Source organism: Zeugodacus cucurbitae, chromosome 4, assembly GCF_028554725.1.
Source record: "Zeugodacus cucurbitae isolate PBARC_wt_2022May chromosome 4, idZeuCucr1.2, whole genome shotgun sequence".
Classification (NCBI taxonomy): domain Eukaryota; kingdom Metazoa; phylum Arthropoda; class Insecta; order Diptera; family Tephritidae; genus Zeugodacus; species Zeugodacus cucurbitae.
This window is the reverse complement of record NC_071669.1, coordinates 72,614,830-72,628,583: the sequence shown is the minus strand read 5'-3', so window position 1 is coordinate 72,628,583 and position 13,754 is coordinate 72,614,830. Positions and strand designations below refer to the sequence as shown.

Genomic DNA, 13,754 nt, shown 5'->3' with positions numbered 1-13,754 from the left:
ATATAATAAACATAAACTATCTTATCTCTTAAGTGCCTCAAGTCTTATCTCAAAGTCTTGTTTTTAGACAACGTACTTCAAGGCATTTAGAATAAGCGAAATCGGTTCAACTGTTCTCGAAATTTGTGTTTAGCAACACATTCAACAATTCATTTTTATATTATAGACAAGTATGAAAGGTTAAGTTCGGGAGTTACCGAAAATTTATACTAAATTTATTTTTATACTCTCGCAATTTATAAGGTTTAAAGGAGTGGACACATTCTTAGGTTTTGGTGGATTTTTAATAGAATAGGGGTATGAGAACTAGACCAAGATCTAGACCGATTAGATCACAATATTGGGTATATTGGGGCTAGGTGAAGGTCTAGCTTAAGTAACCCGTTTCCAACAAACCATTATAAGGCACAGGTTCACTCTAAGAAAGAGCCACATGTTCGGAGCCTTTGGCCTTGAAAAGTTATGGTCCGATTTGGACAATGTTTTGAATAGCGATGCCACATCCTTTTTTTAGTGTTAGTGCAAAGTTTCATTCCGATTTCGCCTATTTTCATACTATAATATGAAGATGTCAAGAATATATTACGTGCACAATTTTGTCTCCCTCCATAGATAACTACGCTCCTCTGTACAAAATATTTCCTTTTTGCCTTAGTTTTTATTGCGATTAATAGATTTTCCATTGGCGGAAAATAGTTTACTAGTATGTACCAAGATTCATTAAGATATCTCCACGGACAAATGGTCGGACGGCAGATAATAGACAGACATTCGGATTTCAACCCGTTTCGTCACGCTGACTCTATATTTAACTCATTTTGTTTATTAAAATATCTAGGTTTGCAATCAAGTTATCGTTTGACCATAACGTATACCATTTTATTGGAAATTTTACATTATACATAGTTGATGAGGCATACTTTTCGGATGACTGCAACACCAGCTCAAAAATAATGTCTACCCAAACAATGGATCTCCTGACATTGAACTGGCGCAAATATTAATTGTAATCGAAGCCTTCTAACGGGACGGCCAAGAAACTAACTGTTTCGACGGCGTCGCAGAAAGCAGTGCTAGATGAGTTGGCATGCAAAGAAATGGTTCAGGTAATGTGGGAATTTTTTGGAATGTGTTAATAGCTCCTTTGTGATTTGCATTGTTTGTCTGAAGTCAGTCGCGTCCGAAGTCTGGTCGGTATAGTGCTAATTTTTCTGTGGCATACTTGCAAATATATTACTTTAGTTGATTAATTATGTAGCTTTGGATGGTAAACTTACCGACAAATCGAGAAATAATAATCTATGTACACTTTTCCAATTAGAAGTACGTATGGAATTAACATAAAAGATAAATAATTGCAAAAACAAACGAATTTCCTAGTTGTCACTAACACTTTCGGATACATGAATTATCAGTTTCCGTTCTGTTTTCAAAATATTTGATGCTTGCATACTTGGTTGGCTTTCTTTAAAAACAAATGTCCCCTATTAGTTCTTTAGATAAAATCAGGAATATTAATTTGTTAGAAACGAATTTGTTATACATCTATACAGTGCAACTTCCATAAATCGAATTTCTATAACTCGAAGTCTATCTAACTCGAAGTTTTTTTGTGAATTATGGTGAGTTAGAGAATTTCCACTGTATTTTTAAGTAACAAATATGTATTTGGGATTGTAACAAAATTAACAGGAATCAGCAAATAGCTGATAAAAATATATCGTTACAACAATAAACCGAACCGATCTTTTCAAGCGGTTTATATTTTATTAAGCGACTGTTCAACTTGCGTCAGGGGGATGCCCAAGCTTACCGGTTTAGCGGAAACTCTTATTAATAACAATGAGATATGCATGTATATGTTTGAAATTGAACAAGTTTACTGGGACTGGGTTGGAACGTGACCCAATCTTAGTAAGCCTTTGCTGATAATTAAATTTAAATAAGAGTTGATTCAAATCGGTTTACTTGTAAAAATGCTGCGTGCACTCTCAAACCAATTCCAGTAATAATTAGAATCGCGAAATAAATGTCCATTAAGTCCACCAAACTCACGCTTGTTCGCTCTAAAAACCAATACATTTGCTGTTCTTAAAACAACGAACCTAAAATCGAACAAACATTTTTTGAATTACTCATTCTTCTACTGAATACATATGAATGAACATGTGAGTATATTGGATGTACATATAACCTGATTTGTTTTTGTAAACCACCAACTCTCTTCCCTTGCAGTCAGTCGAAACCAGTCTGGAGAGGTCTCAAATCATAAAAAACTTAATTTGTACGTAATAAATGCAAATATAGAACCGCATTTGAATGAATGCTTGTGTGTGTGCGTATATAAGAGGGTGTGTTTTATTCACAGATTGTCGTCAAATTAGCTGTTGAAGCACGTGAATCATTCTTCCCCTCATGCCATTTAGTCTAGAAGTCACTGGCTCAATACACTACAAGGCTTGTTTACGGTAGCAAAAGTTGCACCGAAGCAAATAAATACGTAAAATATTATACTTTAAAAGCACATATTTATTTATAAAATCACTCTAACAAATTAATATGTTCTTGTTAATGGAATAATAAAAAGGTGACCGTGTAAATTGTGTCTGTTACACACACACACACACACACACAGCACTCATGTGGCAAATAGTTTAGTGAAAGTAAATTGCTAATATGCATCCGTTGTGTAATTCGTTGAGTAATTGACAGGGGCAGGGACTTAATTGAAAGCCACCTGTCACACTTTTGCATTATTAATAGCCGACAACTTTCCGAATGTGCGCAAATGGAGTTTTTCATAACAAAATGGACGTTAACGGTAATTAGTTCGATTTTGAATATAATTAAAATGAAACACTCTGCCATGCAAATTAGGTTAGTTTTTCTTTTCAAAAAATCCCTTAAATATATTTCAAATTGTTGAAATTATGATAATCTAAATTCCGTTATCCGCATCATCGCATTCAGCAGTGCATATCCCAAATGGCGCGATTGGCACTGACCCCTAATATTGGTAGCCGTAACATAAACGAACACACCGCCACACATTCTGGTGATGAAATCGGTTCTAAATGCCTTTCTAAGATTCGCCGTTGCGTTACGTATTTGACGTTTTTGATTGCGCTCACTGCTTACGCCTTACGAACATTTAACACGATCGCTGTTCGACAGGTTTTTTTTATCGTTGCGAAGCAGCGATGGCGGCAGCGGCGTCTACTGTCATTTTAAGTTCTCTGTTCAAATACCGCTGCCGCCGCTGACGACGCTGCTGCGACTGTTATTCTCGCTGCTGGCAGTTAGTTTAAAATGAGAGGTCCTAACGCGTTATTGTCATTTGGCCGCCTACAGTCTGGCTTGAAGACACGTCAAAATAATCAATTCGCAAATCGACTAGATTGAATTCGTTTATACGGTTTGAAAGTGTCGAATTTGCCAAAAAGTGTATATATTATATGAAATTGTGATATTTCGGCTAAATTTTGCGGCGAAAAAATTCGTGTTTATTTAACAAAAATAAAAAAAATTGTGCTTTAATTGTTCAGCGCAGTGTAAATAATTATCTGGCACATTTGGCGGAGAACAATAAAAGAAAATAATTTATGAGAAGTTAAAACGTTTGTCAAGCCCAAAATAGCAACATTAATAACACATTGCATTTATAAAGTAATTAACGGTTGATGAATACAAGCTAAATATAGCGCAATAACTGTAAAGAGAATTAAGTGAATTGTCACAGTGTACCTGCCAGCAGTATGGAGAAAACTTATCTGCATTTCACAACCTTTTTGTGCCTCCTCACGCTGGGCGTCTGTGTGCCAACGTAAGTATCCTGTGTTTGAAAGGGATTTTCATCTGCTGAGATAGCAGTGCGAAGGGCACAATTTCATTTGAAAAAAATTAAATTTTAAAAATAATAATAATAATTTGAACTACATTTTTGCATTAATTAAGGTGAACAGCATTTTGAAAATCAACTTTGGAATTTTACCAGCGACAGAGTACGCAAATATTATGTCAAGTGAATTGTGTGCAATTATAAATCATCGTTATTTGCACTGCGTTGTGTGAAATTAAAAAATGCAAATGAAATACACGATTTGAGCTCGAAAAATGGAAATATATATTGAAGCATTTTTTTTTTTGAAATTTCACTCAATTTTTGTTTAATGGAAATATTACAAAAACAAAGAGTAAATGGTTCGAACAGTTTTGTGTTAAAAAATGCAAACACTTAATTAAATAAAAAACAAAGCGAGTACCGGAGTTGGCCAAATTGTTTCTTGTCAAATTTTGGACCTGTCAAGAGTTCTACGAAAATGCCTTGAACTAGCTGACACTAACTCAAAGAGTAGTTGATATGCTGTATGCACATACTATATATTTCTAATTATCCAATTGCAAGGTCTAAAGAATAATTTAATCTTTTTAATTGCCAAATCAAAGAGAAACAATCTATTGTTTTTATCAAATGCGTGTCTGATGCTTATGGCATGCAATAAAAAAATTGACGAAATTTATTAACGATGCAACTCAAAAGTGAATTTATTTCTTATAAATTCCAAAAATAAGCCAAGTGTCACTTACGTAAGTGCTTAAGATTGCATATCATCCATAACGGTACAACTAAATGTACTGTATGAAAATATACTTTATAAATATGTGCGTTGCAGTATGTGGTGCTCTACAGACATTGTTGAATGCTTGATAAGATTGCATTAAAACACAATAAACTTAGTTAAAATCATCACATCTTATCAATTTGAGATTCGCACATTGAATTAAACAATTCCGTTTTTATTACCTTTTATTTGACTTATGCAGCAACTGGATTGCTGTAGTATGATAAAAGACGACAATAAATAACTGTATGTCAATAAGTATTCAACTGCGCAAACGCTCAACAGATTTGAAAACTTGATAACTCAAATAAGCATTTGAATTTATTGCGACCTGGTGGGAGAGATGAGATTTCTTTGTGTGACATTTAGATTTATACTTTTCCAAAACTTTGTATATGACTCGTATTAGAGTGCCATATATTTTCCAAAAGTTTTTGATTCCCACAAGCAAATTATGAATTTGATTTCTATTTCATAAAGGTGAATCCATTGTAATCGTATTTTTTACACTTTATGTCTATGGATTATGCGATCATCTTTCTCTGCAAGAGCACACAGTACTTCCAAGGCTCGCGCTGATTTCCCTGACATTGTCGAGGTCTGTCATGCCACACTCAACTAATTCTGTATAGTTTTTGTCAGTCGCCGCATAGCTTTACAGCTTCATTGCTTATTTTCACTTAAAGACGTGATTACTTAATGGGTTTCAAGGTCGTGGATTTAATTTGTGTTTGAATTTGTATAGCTAAAGAAGTGAATTGCTTAAATAAAATGATAATTTGCTTTGATTAAATTTATGATAAAGCGTAAATACAGTTTGGAATAATTTAGACAATAATTAAATAATTAATTACATATATATTTTTGATTATAATTTCATAATTGGTTTAACGTTGTTAACATAAGTACTTATCTCCATTTACATTGTAATGTTGTAACATTTTTGGGAAAATAAAAAAAAAGTTAATTGGTTAATTGTAATAAGTCAGTCGAATTCCGGTACTTCACGCTTCAATCTCTTAAATTAAATCAGTTATTATCTTCATATGGACCTTCATATAAATATGTACATATGTTTGTTTGTCTCTCACGCCATTGCGTATGAGTGTTAGAACTTGTTGCACTTGCCTTAAAAAATGTAAACAACGAAATCAAGGTAAATTCGACTGATACTCGTTTGGCTGAGCGAATCCATTACGTTGATTTATGCAAAGAAATACGCAAATATCAAAATCACGATCGAGTAAATACAATATAAGCTTGACGGCGTTACCGTTTCTGCAGTACTCACTGCACATTCATATGTGGGCTTTGGCAAATAAAATGTGCTCGGCAATGTCAAGCATTCAGGTTATTACTCTGTGCGCACGTTACATTTTCGGAGCCAACCGAATAATTCATTGAAAAAGAAACAAATAAAGAGAAAATCAAACACAAATTATTCACTTCTCGTGCGTATATTCGCACCATCATTGGCTCAATTTTCTGCATTTCCGAAAAGGTTAAAATCTTCGTCAATTTGTACTCACTTTAGTGGGTTAGTAGTAACACCTGTTGCGTTGATTTCGGCAAGTCTTATTTAGTAGTGGATTAATTTATTTTAATTCCAATCGATTTTAGCAGACATGCATATGTATAAAGTTATCAAATCTATAATTAAATGAAAACAATTATTAATTAAGATATTCTATTGTTTTTATTATAATATATACAAGTAATATATTAAAATGAATTAAATCGACAACAAGATTCGTAATTATGTAAGTTAGACAATTCATAATTTCAGTGGATTTATTATCGTATTTTACTGATTGTATTCAATCATTGTTCTGGGAAATTTGCATTCAAGCATTGTGTTTCATAGGAAAGTGGCGGTTTTCCTACACTATTAATTTCATATTTTATTAGTTTGTCATTTTGAGAATTCTATTTGGTTGTTGTTGCATTGCACAATATTATTATTAATGTAATATATTTGTACTATTTTGCATTTTTTTAATTTTTATGTTATTTACTGCCACTGATAGAAAAAATTTTAATTGAATTTATCTGTTATATTCAAGAAAGTTGTTGTTGTATTATATAAAGATAATATACATAATTGATTATTGCCTCCTAATGGCATATAACACTTTTAATTACAATATTATTGAGCGATTTATTTACAACTTTTTTCTTTTTCTTTCATTCATTTTTAAAGTATTCTAAGTACTGACTTCACCACTTACAGTAGTTCGACAGTGGAACCAAAAGGACGAAGATTTCCGCACGACTTTATTTGGGGCGTCGGTTCGTCATCGTATCAAATTGAGGGTGGTTGGAATGCATCTGGTAAAGGAGAATCAATATGGGATCGTCTAACACACGCTAACCCAGAGAAGATTGCTGATAAATCAAATGGTGATATTTCAGCAGACAGTTATCATCAGGTAAGATAAACACATACAATTGGATATCACCTAGTAATTGTATGGGCGAATAATATAATTCACCTAAAGTTATATAAATTGCTATTGATCTTGCTTAGAATATCCATAATTTGTGGTTAGCACAGTAGGGAATATTTGGCTATTCTCATTAATATTATTTATTCGTACAATTCAAGGGATTTCACCATATTTATTTCACCATATTTATATAAACGTTAACTACTTATAGTTTGACCTAGAACAGTTCATTAATCAAAAAACTGGTTTACAAATTGTTATTGTTATTGTAAGGTAGCACTTTCGATGCCTATAAGTAATTGCTTGAAGATATCGATGGAAATTATTGATCAATTAAGTTTCAAAACCTGTCAGGGTAAGGCGAAAATGGTCAATACCATGCTACAATTTGAATAATGATTATAAGTGAATACGAATTAAAAATTTAAAAAAAAAACTTTACTAACTGGATCCGAGTAATATTTTTAAAGAAGTATACGGTATATTGAGACCCGTTTATCCGTTCCATATCTGTTCACCCTAGTTTAATATGTAATTAGAAATTCACATTTAGAAAGCCTATAAATTATCTCATAGGCGATACTAATGTGCATTCATTAAAAAGATTTTCAAAACGTCCAAACCGGTACACAATTCGAAAGCCAAATTAAGTTAAGTGGAGAATTAGTTTTAATTGTACGTGTTGACAAGATCGATTAATGCGGATCAATTGAATTACTTTTATGCAATTTAATAATTAACTAAGCATGTGAGAAGGCGTTAGAAATTGACAGGAGCTAAGTACACACAGGTGCTGGTCAATTAGTTATGAATTGTTTAAGAATTATAAATAAAAGTTAAAGAAAAGTAGAGCTTGTAACGGGTTCCTTATAATTTATAGACTGACACAGACAAATACTGATACATTATAGTGGCCGCAATCGAGGGATCAGTAATCTATATTAGATCTCACAATTCTACTTAAAGCTGTTTGCCACAAATGATTGTGACCTATAAGTTTATCTAGAAAATATATTCAAGATACACTCATAAAATCATCAGAAAATTTCACAAATTAATGAAATATTGATGAATCTATAGACAGATCTTCTCTCTTATCTTTTCATTAACAAATGGAATGCCTATTTTCTTGTGACATATCAATAGAACCTTCATATCAATATTATAACAAGTTAAACAGCAAAAAATATTTCGCCTCGAGTGCATCTTTCTCACTATAATTAAATGTTTTCCTTCCAAACAGTGGCGTCGTGATGTACAAATGTTGCGTGACCTAAATGTACATGTATACCGCTTTTCCATCTCGTGGACCCGAGTTATGCCCGGCGGTTATATGAATGATGTGAACAGTGAAGGTATTCGCTACTACAGTGACCTGATTAACGAACTGCTGCATTATAACATCACACCAATGGTGACAATCTATCACTGGGAGCTGCCGCAACGTTTACAAGAATTGGGTGGTTGGACCAATCCCGAAATTATACCCGTATATAAAGACTATGCACGTCTGCTATTCGAGATGTTTGGCGATCGTGTTAAAATCTGGACAACGATCAATGAACCCTGGCATATATGTGAATACGGTTATGGTGTTGATTACATGGCGCCCTCGTATAATTATCCCGGAATTCCAAGCTATCTATGTACACACAACTTGCTAAAGGCACATGCCGAAGCGGTGCATATGTATCGTGACCAGTATCAGGCATTACAGAAGGGCAAAATCGGTATTACTATGGACTCATCGTGGATGGAACCGAAAACCGCATCGGAGGATGATCGCTTGGCGTCTGATCGTGCTTTGCAATTCTATATCGGTTGGTTTGCGCACCCGATATTCTCGAAGGAGGGCAATTATCCACAAATCATGATCGATCGAATTCGTAATTTGAGCAAAGAGCAAGGTTTCACTCGTTCGCGTTTGCCGGAATTCACAGATGAAGAAGTGCGTCGTATACGCGGAACATCGGACTTCTTCGGTCTCAATTCGTACACATCGAAACGAGTGACGAAAAATGATCACAACAATACTATCAATTACCCAGTACCATCGTTTGATCACGATAAGGGCGTTATTGAGGATCAAGATCCTAACTGGAAGGGATCGGGTTCGGTGTGGTTGAAGGTAAGCGCGTGCAATTTAAATATTACTCTATTAAATATTGATAGCCGATGTTGAAATGTGTAGAATGTGGAATTTAGAGCTTAGAATGGATTCAAGTTTTTGCAAAATTTATCTTTATTATAATCGACTTATAACTATAATAGCCGGATCACAACTGCGTAAATGAATTATCCAATTGATATTCACTTTCAAAAACAAACTCTCGTCGATTGTTTGCGAAAAACCATTAGTTACGAATGGATACATATAACAGATAAAATAACTTAATTTAATAATTCCAAATATATGTATGAATTATTCATTTGTATACATTAATATTATTAAATTTTAGTGACTGCATAATTTGATCGGATTTGCATGAATTAATGATCGCTTGAAAATTTAAATATTTATTTTATGTTTGTTTTGTTTCCCTTACGTATTAGTCTATGTATGAATATTCAAATACAAAAGATATTTCGAAAATTTAAAGAGAACTAATAAATGAAATTTGACATCAGCGGAAAAAAACATTGCAAAATTATAAAAACAACTTAATGATTATGAAATGAGCTTTAACTTCTTGAACCTTGTATTTCGATTGCCCAATGTATAGTAATAAAACATTTTTCATACAATTTTTTAGGTCTATCCCAAAGGCATGTACAATTTAATCATGTGGATCGTGCGAGAATATGATAATCCTCCTATAATTGTGACTGAAAATGGCGTAAGTGACGTTGGAGGTCTTGAAGATTATGGACGTGTTGATTATCTGAACTCTTATCTATCTGGTAAGTGTGTATACATTTGTATATCTATATTAATTATGAAGAGAAGCACATGAAATCAATATAAAATCAAAGTCTCACTGTTCAATGATTGTTTTATTTTATATTTTCACAATTACAGCGATTTTGGATGCCATTGAAGATGGCGCAAATGTACAGGGATATACTTATTGGAGTTTGATGGACAGCTTTGAATGGAAAGCTGGCTATACGTAAGTATTGTATATAACCCTTTAAGTTGTAATGAGCACCCTCGATAATGTTTTTTGACTAATTCAAAAAATACATTCTCGCTCTTTTCTTAAAATTTTAGTGAAAAATTCGGTCTCTACAACGTCGACTTTAGCCATCCGAATCGTACGCGTACACCGAAAATAGCAGCCAAAGTCTATGCGCAAATTTGCAAGACGAACACGATCGATTGGAGCTATCGGCCGATATTGGACGAAACCCAAATTAACGCGATGGCACAGATGCCCGCAGCTGAAGTCGCTGACGATGGTACATCGGGTGCGAATACTATATACAACAGATTAACTAGTCAAAGTTGGCATAGCATAACATTACTGCTTTTAATTGTAAATTATTTATTACGAATTTAAGTTCTCATCGTTGTAGTTAATGTTGCCATTAGTTGGGCTTTGTAAATATGTGTGTATATAGTTTTTAATTATCTCGTTAGTACATGACTAAAGTATTATATTATTTAAATTAAATGAACCAATAAAAAACTGTTTTTAAAAAATATTAATGTCTAGTTGTCCTTATTGAAGAATTGGAAGAAACCATTGCATACTTGCTTAATGAACTTGTCAATATTATTAAATGACTGTCAGTCACGATCACATGTATCTTAGTAAATATTTACTTCAAAATATTTGCAAAAGTGAAAGTCAATCTGTTAAACGACTTTTCAAAACGCTAATAGTCAATAAAAAAATTATTGCAGCTCTTATACAAACTCTATAAAAACATATGTAAAGTGTTTCGAATCGGTAATAAAAGTGTAATCACTCTGAAAATTGATTCGTAAAACTTAGCATATACTGCTTCATTGATTTAAAGCTGATAATAGAAGTTTTGGAAAAACATTTTGGATATTTTGCTTCTTCCTGAAGTCCTACTAACCGCTATAGATGATAGAAACATACTTGTATTATATATTCAACATTCATGGGATTCCTTTTTGATTCAATCCCATCGAATTCTGGAATTTTGTCGTTATGGTTGTATTATCTTTGTTTTCGATGAATGACGTCATGGCAGTGAATTGCCATAAACTCCCCTATAAGAACTGAGATTTTTTTAGATCTGTTTGCGATATGCTCGAACAATGTCATGAACGGTTACATATATATGTACACACTTACAATGCACCAGAGTCATGCAAAGATACTCAGATAAAACAATGTTAATATCCACTATTGATTTATTGCGCTGCTTAATAATAATAGTCATACGTAACTACACACCTACAAAATAGAATAGAATACATAAAAGAATAGAATAGAAATGTCTCAGTTTAAACAGCATTTGCCAAAGATTGTCTAACTGGTCGTGCACTATATTGCTAGGTTTTGTGGCAAGTAGACAAATTGCCGGCGTGACACCTGTGGCAAAACAGAATTGAGAATGCATAAATTCGAATAGGAATAACAGTAAACCAGAAAAAATGGATAAAACTCCGATAAGTAAAAGCATTTTCATGACCGGGCGTATGTATATGTACTATGTATGTATATAAAATCGGTTGAGTACTAAATGAAGTTCTGTGCTCGTAAGCTTTTGTGCAAACAAGTTCGTGATTTAGTTAGATATTCGCAAATTACATCATCGACAGCCCAGACAGCTGTTCGTCGGCAACACCTCCGGTTCACTGGCCGTTCCGCGATGGGTTGTTGTTATTGTTTTTGTTGGAGCGCTGCCTCCAGCACGTGGTGGTGAAAGGTGTAAATAAATTTCTCGTGAGACAGTAGCACCTCCCCGCAGATTCATAAGATATCAGGAGTCATGACACGATGCGGCCCCCAACAAGTTCGCATTTAAAGATTCATGAACAGCTACATACAAACAGACATACATTTACTATGTAGTTATGCAAAGTATAATTGTGAATATTGTCTTTTTATTTTAGTTTGATGCATTTTCTTGATTTTTATCTCTCGTTGCTTGTGATAACGAGTTTTCCACTTTCGTCTGCTTAAACCGATTGTCTGCCGTTCTGTTGTTTTCACACACTGCCTGCCATCGTCCCCCTTTTAACCCTCTAACTGCTGCTTATCAAATATGTAAAGCACAAGTATATACTTAAGTGCTCGCATACTAAGAACACTTTCAGTCTGAAGTTGCGAATTTACACACAATTAAAATTCGCCATCAACACAGAGACGCATTTGAGTACATCATTCATATGTATGTATGTATGTATGTACATATGTACCTTACTCATTGTGCACCCTCAGAGCACAGTGGTGTATTCTCAATGCGACTCGATAAAAAAGTGAAATCTGGTCTTGCCTTTGAACAAAATTACACCGTATGAAGAGAACAACAACATTTTAATATAATTATTATGTCAATTCAACCTCATTAATATGTATGATCGTTTTTCATTGAGCAAAGTTCTTACCGGCTTTGCTTTAGTTGCAAATACAATTTGTAAATATGTACAGTAAACCCTCGTCCAATGTGTATTTACTTATTCCTACATATTATCACCTGTTTTGGGGGAATCACGTGCTAAAGTTAACGAGAATTTTAATTTTAGAAGTTTTGAAGAAGAATTGAATTCAATGCAAAGTTTTGTTGTAACCAACTCATAACCTTGTTCCCGGAATCAATGAAATTGGTAATCGAGATATTACTGTATATGATGTATGTAAATACATTTTCATTGATATATAATTACATGGCACATTTACCGGTTTGAAGTACGATTGAGGCAAAAAACAGTGTTTACGACAAAAATATTGCGCATGATTACGCACATTTGCGATTGCGCAATTTGACTCCTGAATGAAAAGTTCGTTTGAAAACGTTTACGGAAGAAAACAAATCTCTTGGTCAAGGCTAATTATGAGCGTATTCCGTTATGGTAAAGTAGAATACATAGAGAAAATAAAAACCGAAAATTTTTAAAACCAACCGAGATCCTTGAAAACATACCCGAAAACGATATTATAGAGTTCATTGAGTTCAGATTGCAGTAATCACATACTTTATTACTTGCAGAACAACATTATATCGGCTTTCGATATCGAATTGATAAAAATATGTAATAAAGTATAAATTTGTATGAATCATTTGAAAGTTCCAATTGACGCATAATTTGTAATTTTAGAAATCCACACCCATGATTGTCGTCATGTGAGTACATCTGTTACTGCCAGTGAGTGGCTTGAGCTATTGATAGTGTGGGTCTTGAACCTACAAGCTCATGTAGTATATAAACATGCATAGGTATGTAAGTAATTAGAATGTACAGATATTCGCTATTGTAAGACTCCAACTAACTTAAAAAGCGAATGCAAATAATACTAATCGTTACATAAACATATGCGCTTAACTACCAATCATTATAGTTGATACTTTATTGCGATTAATTTTTGCGAATAAACGTGAAATACTAATTTATTTTATTGTTATTTATTTAAAAGTTGCTGTATTCAAATATCAGTAGAATATACAGTGACCGACAAATTAAAATCTGAAAAAAGTTGTGTGTGTTAGATTGAGATCTTAAATAATTTATCTATTTCTTCTTCTTCTTGACTGGCGTAGAAACCGC

The 13,754-nt window shown here is 33.4% G+C and overlaps 1 protein-coding gene across 2 annotated transcripts; it reads left to right on the top strand.

The window, feature by feature from the left end:
* Nucleotides 1-3,324: 3,324 nt before the first annotated feature.
* On the top strand, nucleotides 3,325-10,714 carry LOC105211820 (myrosinase 1). 2 transcript variants are annotated; one of them, XM_054229025.1, is made up of 6 exons: nucleotides 3,325-3,823; nucleotides 6,853-7,051; nucleotides 8,313-9,197; nucleotides 9,823-9,970; nucleotides 10,089-10,179; nucleotides 10,281-10,714. In XM_054229025.1, the coding sequence occupies exons 1-6, from the start codon at nucleotides 3,756-3,758 to the stop codon at nucleotides 10,567-10,569; spliced, it is 1,680 nt and encodes a 559-aa protein (XP_054085000.1). In that variant the 5' UTR covers nucleotides 3,325-3,755; the 3' UTR covers nucleotides 10,570-10,714. The 2 variants fall into 2 exon arrangements, with proteins under 2 accessions (XP_054085000.1, XP_011181774.2); XM_011183472.3 differs by having other exon boundaries at nucleotides 6,823-7,051.
* The last annotated feature ends 3,040 nt before the right edge of the window (nucleotides 10,715-13,754 follow it).

Excerpts from the sequence above, each read along its gene's own strand:
- LOC105211820 (XM_011183472.3), top strand. The coding sequence starts at position 3,756 with ATGGAGAAAACTTATCTGCATTTCACAACCTTTTTGTGCCTCCTCACG. Across the intron at positions 3,824-6,822 it reads CTGGGCGTCTGTGTGCCAAC|TATTCTAAGTACTGACTTCA; the intron begins GTAAGTATCCTG and ends TCATTTTTAAAG. Across the intron at positions 7,052-8,312 it reads CAGCAGACAGTTATCATCAG|TGGCGTCGTGATGTACAAAT; the intron begins GTAAGATAAACA and ends CCTTCCAAACAG.